General features: G+C 40.7%; 1 protein-coding gene across 2 annotated transcripts in view; it reads left to right on the top strand.

Moving 5' to 3' along the window:
* Positions 1 to 1,826: 1,826 nt before the first annotated feature.
* The window catches only part of cd164l2 (CD164 sialomucin-like 2), a 52,550-nt gene continuing 39,470 nt past the window's right edge, over positions 1,827 to 14,906 (top strand). For both annotated transcript variants that reach the window (XM_048558186.2, XM_059654402.1), the window contains exons 1-2: positions 1,827 to 2,114; positions 7,526 to 7,615. In XM_048558186.2, coding sequence (XP_048414143.1) covers positions 2,039 to 2,114; positions 7,526 to 7,615 — 166 coding nt within the window. In that variant the 5' untranslated portion in view covers positions 1,827 to 2,038. The remainder of the gene's footprint in view (positions 2,115 to 7,525; positions 7,616 to 14,906) is intronic.

Below are 14,906 nucleotides of genomic sequence, written 5' to 3'. Positions count from 1 at the left end.
AGCATTCTAAAATGAATCAACAAGCTCATCAGACATATTTCAGATGGTAGGTCACCATCAGTTTCTCATGGGCAATGAGGGATAGACAATAAATGCTAACTTTGCCATCACTGTCCACATTCTGCCTACCTATAATCATGGCTAACTATATGTGACTGTGCTTGTTTCTGACAAATAGCTATTCAGAGAAATTATGAAACTGCTTTCATACTGCACTGCACAACTTCACTCAATCTTGTGGGAGATTTATTTGGGCATAGTGTTCATTTACTCATGTCTTCTTTAAAAAAACGATCTTCTGGAAGACATTTAATGAAAGATTGTGTGCATGTCTCATTTTTCCAGTTTGTTTCAGCAATATTGAAAACCATTCCACAAATGTAGAAGTACATAAGATCAAGCATAAATATATGAACAAGTCTGTTGGATATGTCAGTAGAATTTGGTATCAAATGATATACTTGAGAATACCTTGCTACACCTTAGATCTCATACCAAAGAGTCCAGATAATATGCCCCATTCCAAGAAACCACAAGCTTGTACAAGACTGCTTCAAGCCATGATATAAAACAATGAACTGTGGATGCTGGAAATTGGGGAAAAAAAGAAAATGCTGGAGAAACTCAGCAAGTCTGGCAACATCTGTGGAGAGAAAACAAACTTAAAGTTTCTTCCCTCAGGAGCTGATGGTTCTTTGGAATTCTCCACCCCAGAGGTACTCCAGAGTATGAAATCTTGAACAAAAACAGAAATAGCTGGAAAAGCTCAGCAGGTATGGCAGCATCTGGGGAGAAAAATCAGAGTTAATGCTTCAGGTTGAGTGACCTTCCTCGGAACTGGGTTCCAAGTTCCCAGTTCTGAGGGTTATGAGAAAGGGTCACAGGACCGAAATTTCAACTCTGCATTAACTCTGTTTTTTCTCCCCAGATGCTGCCAGACCTGCTGAGCTTTACCAGCAATTTTTGGTTTTATTTCTGATTTACAGCATCTGCAGTTCTTTTGATTTTTAGTGAAATCTTGATTCTGCTTTCTCTCCACAGATCCTGCCGAGTTTCACAAACAATTATTGTTTCTGATTTACCTCAAGCCATGAGGCTGCATTCAAATATTTACTAACCAACCTGTTTGGAGATATGATGATACACCCTCTGGAGCAGGTAGGACTTGAACCCAGACCTCTTGGCTCAGAGTGAGGGGCACTACCACCGCGACATTCAGTCAGAACCCCTGGCGAGTCCTCTGCAATGCACTAACCTGAGCGGATGTGATATTCTGGGAGAGATCCTCCACTTAACCCATTTGTCTTAATTGCATCGGCTTCCAGTGGTGTAATTCCACAATTGCTCGCACTCGGCAATCAGATTAATTCATCGCCCTGGTTGCAATAAACTCAGTAGCACTGCATCAATCATAACCTTTACATGATAAAGTGGAGCTGGAGGTTGGAGCCGGGGTGGGGGGGGTGGATGATGGAACGCTTGTAAGAAAGGGTTTGGTTAAGCTGTCTGCGTGGGCCTCTGTTTTATAATAAAAAAAACTGAAAGATCTGTGGATGCTGTAAATCAAAGAGAAAAGCAATAATTGCCGGAAAACAAGGTTTTTTTTGTTTCTGTTTTATAATGGTGTCTTCACCATGTCTTTTTCCTTCCAGTGTGACACCGGATTGTGGACATATATATTTAAGGAAAGACTGTAGGCAGAGTCTCTAGGGTGCTGGTTGTCAGGTAAACATAGACTGGGATCGCTTCGTGAAATGTGATGAGGGGCGATCATGTGACCTGGTCCTTTAATAACTTGTTACAGGCGTTCGGATACATTTCACTCACGTGGTCTCCCGGTGAATTTCCTGCGGCATCGCAGCGCGTACCTCCTCTGGCATCTGACAAAACTTCACAGCCTTTTCTTATCCTGCTCCCTTTTCTTCACCACCCCTTCTCCTCCCCCCCCCCCACCTCTTGTTTATAACTTTAAAAAAAAATTGCCCCCTGCCCTGTCCCTGTCGTTTGCAGGCGTGGTTCCCCACTCAGATTTCAGAAGATGAAGTGGGCAGAGATTGCGGCGGGAGTTTTGCTGTTGGTGCTACTCTCTGGAGTTTGTGAGGGGCAAGCAGCAGGTACAGACTCTCTGGGCGGACTTGGGTCCTCCGGCTGACGATGCAGGAGGTGCTAATGTGGATTTTGTTTTGTTACAAAATAGTTAAATAGACCCGCGAGATTGGTGAAATTCTTGAGTAGAGCTGGCTGTGCGTTTCTCTCACTGTTTTAACTAGGGCAGTTTGAGGTGAGTGAGATTGATGAGTATTATTGAGTGACCTGGGTAATTATTTTTGTTATAAATTATTCCAGCCTGTACAAGTAACTAGTTACCAGTAACTTGATAGTAAATGTCCAATTGCCGTTTCAATAACGCTGGTGCAGTTTGACTACAATTTAAATCCTCTCTGGGAGAGATTTGAAATGCATCAAGAAGGTGGAATTTTCCATTGTTTTGCTGGTGCTGCCTCTCAGCGTCAAGGTAATGTCACCTTGCACTTGGGAATTTAAAACGCAAACTCTCATCTCCTCCTTTGTGTTGGCTGCCGCCTGGCAGTTTTGAATATTTAATATTCATGCCAATTAGATAACCAAGCAGCCTGCTAGTATTTACTCTGATTAGTGCTGATGGTAAAGTGTACAAATAAACAATGCAAAGCGAATGAATATTTTTTTTATTTTATTAAAAAGATGCTGGCCTTCTGCAGTATGTCAGTTAGTGTTTCAATTGCTGACTTTTATACTAACCTGAAAGAAGCTTAATGCCAAAGCAGCCCCTCCATGTTACAATAAAACTTAAGATGTAAATTTTGAAACTTGTTTGTGGGCAAAATGTATGTATGTGTTGTAAATTACAGTAATATTGGTGCTTACTAATCCTCCAGAGTTGAGGATTATTCTCTTCCCCACCCCCCCATCATGGCCAAAAGTTTTCTTCTCACTGAGCTGTCAACTGTACAAGATGTTTCTGCAAAAGCTTGGAATCTGGCATGTTGGGTAGAATATGGTTCCTAATACTTAGATCTGTAGTGCTTCAAGTCTTTTTTTTAATTTGGATTAAAAAATGACAGAAATATGTCTCTCTGTCTCCCTTCAACACCAACTTATTGTTTCCTTAATAACCAACATTCTGCTGACCTCTGATTATGCTCTGAGTGAACAACACAGGTTCCCAAATGAAGATTTCCAAAAGTCAGACTGAATCCATCAGATATGGAATAAAGAAGCTGAATCCAGTAGGATTCAGATACTGAATAAGGAAGCTCATTACTTGCTTCACTTTTTTTTTCTAACTTTTTTAAAAGCAGGAAAAGCTATGCATGTGATTGACTTTCTGAATCTCATTTTGTCCAACCATGTTGACTTGAGGTTGTTGAATGTCTTTTGAGCAGTTTAAAAAATGAAAATTTCTGAGTTGAGCTAACAGATAAATCCCTTCCTTTGTCTACACGAAGCCACTAGGATGCATTAAGGATCTTTACTTTTGGATTTAAGGCTGGTGCCGATGCTATTGCTTTCAGTTCACTTTGGACAACTAAAAGTTGGAAAATGAACTTTTTTTTATCTCTTTATTAGGTTTGAATAAATCAACAAAGTTGCCATAACAATGAAAGAACCTTTTTTTTGTAATGTAGGCAAAACAACAGTGAAGGAAGGTATGGGTGATCTAGACCTGTTGAACTTTGAGAGGAATTGAGATGTTTTATCTGCTATTTGAACATCTTAATTTCAACCTAATGTCAGTGGCAGGTTGATTTAAGTGTTTCAGTGAAAGATGGGCACTATAAAATATATTGTTGCAAAGGTGACAGTAGTAACACATTGACTTCCTGTTGCTTTACGGAGACTTGTTTACATGGCACCTTTCAACTCTGTGCCCTGAAAGGCTTCACGGCCACTGAAATGTTTTGGTGGGCAGGCACTACTGAAATGTGGAGGAGAAAATGGGATTTCTATACTAGAAATCCTCACAGACAATTGTACTGTAAGGAGTTAAGCCTCACTATATTGTCTTAATGACAGTACACATAATTAAAAGGAAGTTATGCAATGTCATGGTCTTGCCCTCTCTGCCAGCATTACAGCAAAATGAAGCCACAGCATCTCAAATAAGGTTCATGGTTACTTTGAATGGACTATTTTAATAAAAATATTATATTAAAATGAGTTAATCTGCATCAATCATGGTCAATTGAGGGATTACCTGTTGGTTACAACACCAGGGAGAGATCCTCCTTTTCCTCAGTGCCATGGGATCTCTTGCGTTGATGCGTAGACATTATAAGCTTCATCAGAATTATCACTCCTTCAGTACTGCCCTGAAGTTCAACCTAGATTACATGATTGAGTGACTTTTAAACCTAAAGATTCTAATCTGCAAAAGCATTCTATTCATTGAGTCAGTTTTTTCTATTTTAATCACCTTTTTAGTTTAATTGAACCACTTGTTTGGTCATCTAACTGATACCATTAAAAGGGCATTGTTTCAGTAAGATGATGCTGATTTGAGCCAGTGTCTTACATTTGTTTAGAGGGATATGGGCCAAATGCTGGCAAATGGGACTAGATTAATTTAGGGTACCTGGTTGGTGCGGAGAAGTTGGCCTGAAGGGTCTGTTTCTCTGCTGTACATCCAGTGGTTTCTATTTTGAAACCTGCCTAAGTCCATTTAGTCTATTCAGCTGCTCAATGCCACATGTTGCTCAGTTCAATTAATTTCCCTTTTAAAGCTCAGTGCCCTACTGACTATAAAGGAATAAATGTTATCATTTTCTATTGTACACCCTGTGTATGTATAGCTATCGTTTAAAAATTGGTTAGTCCAATATTTCTGTCAAGTTAAGGTGCAGTCACTTGGTTTTTGTGACCACAGTTGAGGAGTGGTCAGTCTTTTTTTTTGTTTTGGGTAATGCAGGATGAGATCCTCAGCACAACTAGTTGGGTTTCTCACTCCTAAGTAGTGTTCTGAATGTTACTGAGTCATAAATCCTGGAACTTCTCCTTTTTAATGGCACTGTGGGTGTACCTATAGCCTGCGGTGGTTCACCACCAGGTTCTTGAGGGGAATTTGGGGATGAGTAATAAACGCTGGCCTAGCCAAAGACAATAAAATGTGAGCCTCACATTTTATTATCTTGGATTCTCTCCAGCATCTGCAGTTCCCATTATCTCTAGCCAAAGACACCTGTTTCTTGAACAAATAAAAACAAAATGACTTCTTCAACTTTTTTTAAAGTGCTGGAGGTGCCCAGCAAGTCTAGCAGCACCTGCTGACAGGGGGGTGGTGGTGGTGGTAGAGGAGGAGAGAAAATTAAACGTTGAGGAAGAGTCACACAGAATCAAGTTAACTGTCTTTATCTGCCTCTCTGGTTATTGTGCTGACTCTGGGCATTATCTTTTCATTCTGGGCTGCCCTCCTGAAAGTGGGATTGTTCGGTGGGGGTGGGGGGGGGGGGGGGGTGTGGTGGAGAGATCCAGCCCATAGTCAAAATTAGACCAGTGGGAAGGTTGGGGTGGGGGGGTGGTGTGCAGGAAAGCAATGCTTTTAACTTAGTATCAGAGATAATGGGAACTGCAGATGCTGGAGAATTCCAAGATAATAAAATGTGAGGCTGGATGAACACAGCAGGCCAAGCAGCATCTCGGGAGCAGTGCTCCTGAGATGCTGCTTGGCCTGCTGTGTTCATCCAGCCTCACATTTTATTATCTTGGAATGCTTTTAACTCTCCTGCTTACCAGCAATGTGTTGGAGGCTCCTGTTGGCTTTAATGATGCATTTGTCCACCCTCCAGCCTATCACCCTCCAATTTGGAGAAAATAACTTTTTAATGACCATTCCCTCTGCAATGTGGGCCTCTGATCCTTGTTTCATCCTGTTATCAGTTCCTCAATTGTAAGAGGGAAAACCTGCCCTGTATCATTGGCAGCACTGCAATATTCCGTTTCATGCTTATTCTAAAGCATCCCATTATGCTATAAATGGGAATTTTGCTATTCAAAATGTGCAGGAATCCTGTGACTAACCCCTTTGCCCTGAATCCAATTTTACTAGTTGTTTTTTAAATTGAATGCGTTGTTATTTTAGCTTGTAGCATGATGGGCTGTGAAGCTGCAGAGTCCACTAACAGGAGCTTGGTTCACTTAGCTGAAGCTTACTGTTGGTAACAATCTGGTGACACTGAAATTGCTCACTCACCATGGAACAGAAGACTCATCCTGATGTGACCTCATTCTCTAGCAGGTGCTAAGAGACAAGGTTTTTTTTCAAACAAAAATAGCTGGGCTGTGAGCCATATTGTGGCAGAGGGTTATTATTAAATCCCTCAAAGCAGAAAGATATGAAGCTGCTTCTAATGGTTCAAAAGTTGGGAGATGGGTAAAAAGTTTGGTTGATAATATATTAAGTCAGTAGTTTTACAGTATGCCAGGATTGACAGTACTTTTAAGGCAGTAAGCAGGTAGGGCTCAAATAACGTAACAGCAAAATTTAAAACAGAAAATACTTTAGGTTTATAGAAGATCAACAATGAGGTGTTGAAAATGAGGGTAAACTTGGTGCTTTCAGTTCAGTGGTGCTGAAGTTTCAATCAGGCCATTCGAAAGGGAATTGCTTTATTATCTGAAGAATTTAGAGCTACAGGGAGACTGGATGGAGGCAGAAGTTGAATTATTGAAGAAATAAGTGTTGTGCAATGATGAATAGAAAGCAGCTGTGGCCCTTTAGTCAAAGGGTCAAGAGCAAGGAAGTAAGTTTTGAGTGAAAAGCAGGGGGTTTGGTGAAAAAGATTTTTCACCTAAACGTGATACAGGTCTGAAGTGCATTGTCTGGAGAGTAGTTGAGGTGGGAAGCCTCAAACCTTCTTAAAAGTACTTGGATGAGCACTTGAAGAGTCATAACATTCAAGTTCATTGGCCTAATGTGGGAAAGTGGGACGAGTGTAGCGATTCATTTTTGGTGCAGACTCGATATGCCAAAGGGCCTCATCGATACTATGTTTCCTATTGGTCTCATTAGGATCAATGGGTCTAGAGGAACTGTAGATGATAGTGACTCCCCTGTTGCCAATAGGGGTTGCACTGATTGGGATTGAGCTAAGATCTGAAATTGTGTGGAAGGCTGTTAAGTGCCTGTAAATGACGGTCTGTTCCTTGTGTAGCTCTTCATTGGAGCAAGGGCAGGAGATCAAGGACTGAAGTCAGCATACAAACTTTACTTTTAATGATTTTTAGGTTGTGTTTGGCAGCCAGTATGAATTTACTGACTGAGTTTTTTAGGTCAGTCTGCAATAATTCACCTATTGAAGTTAATATTTATCACTAATTTAAACTAACCTGTAATAAATGGGCAAACTGCAATTGTCATGCAAAGTGTGATCAATTTACATAGGTAAATAGGTGTTTAATACCCTGAAAGGGCCGAACATTATTAACTATTTTGTCAAATGCAGTTATTTGACTTAAAGGTGTTTACTTTTTATTGTTTCTCTTTTAGAATGTACACAGTTGGAGACATGTGAAAGTTGTATCGTTGGTGATACTTCTCTGAACTTAACAGACTGCGTTTGGGCGCGATGTAAGTCAGGTAAGTACTCCTGTACATAATTCGATACACTGGCTTGGAACAGTCTAGTTAGTTGCTCTTTCTGTGTAGAAAGACCGTTTCCCAGTATTCCGTCTCAAACATGGAATGACATTCAACCTTGTTTTTTCTAATCAGCAGCATGACCAACTTTAAGTTCATGTTCTGGAGGTGCAGGAAATATGAGGAACCATCAGCAGGTGTAGGTTGGACAGTTTAATCAAACTCCATGACAACTCTTATGTATGTTTAACAATTAAGTATCTCCAAAATAAATGTTGCAGTGCTAATTATTGCAGTCAACATGTTCAGATTATAGTTGGTAATGAAATCCAGGGGAAGAGGGTGGTCAGCTGCTTTTTCTTTGACGTCCTTGAGTACCCATGTTCATCTATCAACCTTTTCAGATTTGACCACAACATTAAAGCATGACCCTGTCTCAATTTTTGTTTTGGTTTTTTTAATGGGGAAAATTCTCTACAGGAAGAGAAATACTTCCCTCTCTGTTTGTGTCATCAAATATAAGACAAACATCACTGATCTGTCAAGAGAGCAGCCTAATTATAGTGTTGTCTTTTACCTGGGGATGTTCAGTGTCTCAGCTCAGATAGTTGCTTGAGATGACATCAGCTGTTGGCTGTGGCTCTCTCAGAATAGAGCTGAGCATGCTTTGTTCCCAGATATACTGATCTCAAACTGTCAATCATCTTGTAATTACCTACTGAGTGAGATTGCTGGTGTAGAATTGAAGAATGTTTGCTCATGATTGAGATTTGGAGATGGTAGATAATGATCTGATGTAAATAGGATACCCTTATGTTCTGTTTTGTTTTTGTCCATGTGAATAAAAATACCACTATTTCTACAACTGTCTTTCTATCTCTGGATCCTTGCAAATTCAGTCTTCTGAAGAGTCTTACTGGGCTCTGAGTCAACTCTCTATTTATTTTTCTCTCTCCTCGGATGCTTCCACAGTTGCTGAGTTTCTCCAGCAATTTCTTCTGTTTTTATTTAAGATTTCCAGCATCCACAGTTCTCACTTCTTATTACACCATTGTATGTCTCTCCTCCCTATAAACGTCAAACATTTTACAATTATTTTAAAAGTGGCAGATTTTGATTTTCCTCTCCTCTACCAACCCTTTGATATTTTCTCTGCTAAAAAAGACACTCCTGTTTTGAATAGACCTTCTCACAACCACCACACATCCTAAAGGGCACTAAAGCCAATAAAGTACATCTGACGTCACTGTTGTAATGCAGAAAATGCACTTTTTTTTCATTTGGGTTTTTGTTTTCTGACCTTATCCACCCCAGTCCAACACTGGCACCTTTTTTACTTCACAATGGGATAATTTTATGCACCCTCCTCTTGAAAGGAAAGATAGATATATATCTTGGCCAAAAGGTTCCACTGCAATATGGTGCTCCTCCTTCAGTATAGCACTAGAGAGCTGGCCTGATTATTCTGTGCTGTAGTCCTGGGGTAGGAACCTTGAGTTGAGGTGAGAGTACTGCCAACTGAAAACACAGTTGCCACCACCCAGTAAAGTGTCACAAGTTCTAGTTCTGGGTGCTCTACACTTGGAAGATGTATTGTCCTCAGGAAGTACAGTGTTAACCTAAAAAGAGAGATTAAACATTCTGTATCTCTCTGGAATTAAGCTTGAAAGGCATTTTGATCAAATTATTCAATATATTAGGGAGAAAAATATGCAGGAGCTGGAGAGAAACAATTTCTAGGCCTGGGGGCAAGTTCTAAAGATTATGGCATTCGAGTTCTACAGTACAGAAACAGGATCCTTCAACTGGAGCTGGACTCTTCAGAAGTGAAATGGGAAATAGTCCTAAACATAAAAGGGGTTAATTGTTTGGAACTCTCCAAGTAACAATTGATACTAGATCAGTCGTGTGTTTTTTAAAAAACCCAAGATTAAGCAATTTCCGTTAACCAGGGAGATTAAGAGCTATGAAATCAAGGGATGCAAGCAATTCAGTCACTAACCACAGTCTTGTTTGAATGATGGTGTGGGTTCCAAGGATGCTATGGGGTGCTGAGGAGAGCAGAGCTAAACTGCTTCAGTGACAGTAACTCCAAAAGAATATGGCTAGTGGTTCCAGATTTGTGGCTCCTGAGTATATGACCTATTAGTCGAAGAGCTCGTTGCCTAGGTAAGTGAGTAAATTAAATATTTAACAGAACTTGGAGTGAGTAATGGAGCATGTCAGATTCCAACTTTAGTTTGGCACAGTGCTGAGTTTGCAAAATACATGGGGATGGTGTTCCACTGAAACATTTGTAAACTGGTTTCTAACTCTAGACGAGGGTACTCGAGCTGTGCTGTCTGAGGCATTAGTTCTTCAAAACTTTGATGGGCTTCTGATCTTTAGGACTTGTAGAGCAAGGATGATCACCAGAGTGCTGCTCCTTACCTATGTGTTGTTGAATGATAAATGGGTAATTGGCCACAGGCCAATGGCCAAAGAGAACATCTCCCCATTAAGAGGGGGAGAGAGCTATTTTTTATTTTCCTCATTCTGAAATCGATATATGCAAACATGAAAAGTGCATATTTAGTTTGATTTAATGAGCAATATTTTTATAAAAGCCATAAAATTCCCATTTGCATTCATTGAAGTGAGTTTCCTAACGGTTGCTGTGATACTCTTAATGTAGAGTAGCTGCAGTTTCCCATCAACTGGACACTTCTCTATCGTTAGAGAGAGTCTATAATTGTTGCTTGATGTTGCAAAATGTGGTAGTCCTCTTTTATTTTCATCCTGCTGGATTGCTGCTGATGCAAGAATGTATAGATTTATATGCAAACTTTGTTTTTTTTAAAACACACTTCTGAAGCTTTAGTCCACTAAACCATTTGTAACAATCAGATACTACACACTTTGATTTATCTTCCTACCTTGTTTTAGCCATCAGTGAAATATCGAATCAGGACAGAGCGCAGGCTTCAAAAAAAACCAACAGTGATAAACTTGAGGGTTCAGAAAAGATCTACAAGGATGTTACCAGGGTTGGAGGGTTTGAGCTACAGGGAAACTAGCTCAGTCTATTCACCTCTCCCTGGAGTGTCAAATGCTGAGGGGCATGGACAGGGTGAATAGTCAAGGGCAGGGTAGGGGAGCTCAAAACTAGATTTAAGGTGAGGAAGGGAAAGATTTTAAAAGGGACTGGAGTCGTAACTTTTTCACACAGAGGGCGGAACAAGCTGCCAGAAGAGATGGTAAAAGTGGCTACAATTGCAACATTCAAAAGGCATCTGAAAGGGTGCGTGACTGTAAAGAGTTCAGAGGGATATGGGCTAAATGCTGGTAAATGGGACTAGATAAATTTTAGGATAGTTGGTCAGCATGGATGAGTTTGACCGAAAGGGTCTGTTTCTGGTGCTCTGACTGTCAAGAAGCTCTTAGTACTGGCAAATGGATCCATTGCATGTAGCAGCAGAAGCAGGCCGTTCAGCCCATCAAGTCTGCTTCCATACAACGAGATCATAGATGATCTGATAATTCTCATTCTTCTGAACTGAGTACAAACCAACTCAACCTGTTCTTTGTAAGGCAATCCCTCCATACTTGGGGTCAAACTAGTAATCTTCTTTGAACTGCCTTAGTTTTAGGAGTACATCACTACTTTTTGTTTCACTGTTATGTAGCTTTATTAGTTCAAGATGGGGGGCGGGGGGGGAAAGACGGAGGAATGATCTTTGGATTGGACTATATAGAATCCGAGAGTTGAGGTAAGCAATAAGAAGGTCAAGAGACACTGAGGACTCAGAGTCCCTTTAACAGTAGCTATATGGTGGAATAAACATGATCAGAATGGGAGCATGTAAATACTGATCATCCATGATTAACAATGTAAATAAATGATTTTGATCTTACAGATTGGGAATGTCAAATCGACAAAAGTAGCCACAAGAAAAATGAATATAGTTTGTTCCAGGTAACTGTCCTATTGTGAATCAAACTGGTAATTAGGCTGTTTGGATCTGGTAATGAGGCAGGTTTAATAAATAATCTGAGCCAAAGGTCGTCTCCATGATCAAAACAAGGTAGGATTTAGCATTCAGTCTGAGTGAGAAACTTGGGCCAAAAATAACCTATACTAAACTCGGGGTAATTACCAAATAACGATGGAAGAGCTGACTAGGAAAGGCATTTCCTCAAAGAAGGTTGAGGATGGCAGAAGAAAATATTCAGACTCTCAACAAAGATTTCTCCCAATGAGAAAGAAGGATTCTACGAAGAAGATAAACCAACCATGGTTAACTAGCAAAGTTGAGGATTGTAATACATTGGAAGGGGTTAAAAACATACTCCTTACTGTTTGCTGCATTGTAAGCAGATTGGATCAGCCATGATCAAATCAAAGGAGCAGATTTGATGGCCCTAATGTCGCACTTGTCCTATGTCTCATGGTCTTGTCAGTGTTTCCTTACTGTCTGTTCTTTGCAAAAACACATACCCATGAATGTATAGTTCTGAACTCTTGATCTCCTTGTGACCATAATGTCCACCATGGCCTTAAGATCATACCCATTAACTTCTATCTCTGTCATTGTTTTATTTATTTTGTTCCAATCATGTAGTTTCGTAAAGAGCCATTAATTTTTAATTACTTTATTTGCCCCTTGTAACACTTTTATTTTTCTGTTTTTTTAATGCATGTATGCCCTGTCTCTCCCTGCCCCACACTGGATATCACCCAAGTTGCTACCCTGTAATGTTGACATTGTCTTTACTTTGCAAGCCTGTGTATTTCCTGCCTTCCCTTGTCTTCAGACTTCAGTTAGCTGCTCAGAGGACTGTGACTGCTTCTTCCTGATCACAAGTGTTCCCAGCACATTTTCTCCCTCCCTGAATTGGTGCAATGACCTGCAGCTCTGACTTGATGGTCCTTTTGAGTTGCAAGGACCTGTTACAGATGTACAGCAGTGTGGAGCTGGAGGAACGTGATAGGCCAGGCAGCATCAGAAGAGCAGGAAGGCTGGATGTTTTGGGTTGAAATCCTTCTTCAGAAATGGGGGAGGGGGAAGGGGACTCTGAAATAAATAGGTGGGGTGGGGCTGAGGAAGGTAGGTGGGAATAGCGATAGGTGAGTGTAGGTAGAGAGTAGTAGGGATTGGTCAGTGGGAGAGAAGATGGACAGGTTACACCAGGTCAGAGGTGGGGATGAGGGGGAGGGTTAGACACGGAATGAAGCCAGGGATGGGGAGAGTTTAAAACTGGTGAATTCCATGTTTAGGCCATTGGGCTGTAGGTTCCCGGGGCAGAATGAGGTACTGCTCATCCAATTTGAGTGGTGTCATTGTGACACTGGATGAGGCCTGGGGTGGAGGTGCTTTACAAAGCAGTCTGAGTCCATGCTTGGTCTCACCAATGTCGAGGAGGTTCTTGCTAACCCTGTACCAAGTATATTTGCTCACAAGCTGCAGCAGGACAACATCACCCATCCCGTTATCACTAATCCTATTTGGTTTAATTATTCTAGAATCCCTGCTCTTTACACTTTCTGGTATCTCTTTTTAGAAGAGAGAAAAACTTTTATCTTGTACTGGAGGTGAAGACATCAAGTTCTTGCAATGCACTTTGTAGATATTACATCATTTTGTACCTGTGCCTCAATGGTGAAGGGATTGAATGTCAATCAACCTGGCTGCTTTGCCTTTGGTCGAGTAAAGCTGCTGGACAAAGTATTAAACATAGTACATAGAACAGTACAGCACAGAACAGGCCCTTCAGCCCACAATGTTGTGCCGACCATTGATCCTCATGTATGCACCCTCAAATTTCTGTGACCATATGCATGTCCAGCAGTCTCTTAAATGACCCCAATGACCTTGCTTCCACAACTGCTTTGGGCCTGGTAGATGGACAGACAGGTTTCTGGGGAGTCAGGAGTTGAGTTACTCGCTGCAGAATTCCCAGCCTCTTACCTGTTCCAGCAGGCCCCATCTTAAATACTTGATACAGTTCAGTTTCTGGTCATTTGTAATCAACAAGATGTTGATGGGGGAGATTCAGTGATAACAATGTCAAGGAGAATACTTAGATTTTCTGAAAATGGTCATTGTACAGCACTTGTGCGATGAAAATGTTTACTAATCTCTCTCCAAGACTTGGAGAGAGATTAGTAAACTGTGCATGGGCATTGGCTGGTTCAGTATCTGAGGAGTAATGAATGGTACTGAAAACTGTGCGTTCATTGGGTCAACATCCCTATGTTGTGTTGGAAGGCAAGTCATTGAAGCAGCTGATGGTGTATGGACCTGGGACACTACCCTGAGGAACTCCTGCAGGGACATCCTGGAGCAAAAACAACTGACCTCCAACACCAAGACCAATTTGCTATCTTTTCTGCTAGGTATGACTCCAAATAGAAGTGATTTCTGTTGATTCCCTCTTTTTTTTATTGTTTTTGTTTTCCTTTTTGAGAGCTGCTTGCATTAGATAGCTGTGTTCTATTTAAATTGTTAGCAGTTCTAAAAGTCTCTACTCAAGAACCCAAAAGAATCAAATGTTATGTCCCTTTGACTCCTGGAGTAGTTTATTTAATGTTCAGTTTTTTTGGTTTTTTATTTTCAGGAGGATGTTAGTGTTTTATACTTGGCCTTGGTCTTGGCTTTCGTGAGCTGGCCTGTATTCTAGTGAATTAAAATCATTGTCTTGGAAATCTTGCAAATTAACCTGGCGAACTGGACTATAAAAGTGAACATGACTCTTTTTAACTTGAGCTTATAAGCACAACAATGAAGAATATCATTGTATACTCCTGATCTCTAAATCAACAGAAGTATGATGTGGAGGTGCTGGTGTTGGACTGGGGTCAAGGTCAGAAATCACACAACATCAGGTAATAGTCCGTCACGTTTGTGTGAAATCACAGGTTTTCAACCTTACTCCTTCGGGTGTTAATGAGAGGTTGTATCAGATATAATTTATAAGTAAAAGATCAAAGAGTCACGCCACTGACAAGTACAACACGAGCCAAAGATGCTGTTAAATCTTTAATCCGTTAGGTGTAATTGATTTAATATTTAAATCCCTGCATTCTTTTGATGTCACTGTTTAGATGAGGAGGAATGAGACAGATACCAGAGTTGTTGAAGGACCCCCTCGTAGGGACTGGGTACGATGTTCTAATCATAGATCACCAGTTCTGACATGCCACAAAGGAAAAACCATAATGGCCTCAGGACAGACACTGGATATGCCTGATGATAGGTTATTCTTTGTTGTCCAGTACCTCCCAGGAGCAGAGACACTATACAATTTTCTT

This window comes from Stegostoma tigrinum, chromosome 24 (assembly GCF_030684315.1).
Source record: "Stegostoma tigrinum isolate sSteTig4 chromosome 24, sSteTig4.hap1, whole genome shotgun sequence".
Taxonomy (NCBI): domain Eukaryota; kingdom Metazoa; phylum Chordata; class Chondrichthyes; order Orectolobiformes; family Stegostomatidae; genus Stegostoma; species Stegostoma tigrinum.
Note: the sequence above shows the minus strand (reverse complement) of the source record. Positions and strands in the feature narration are given on the sequence as shown.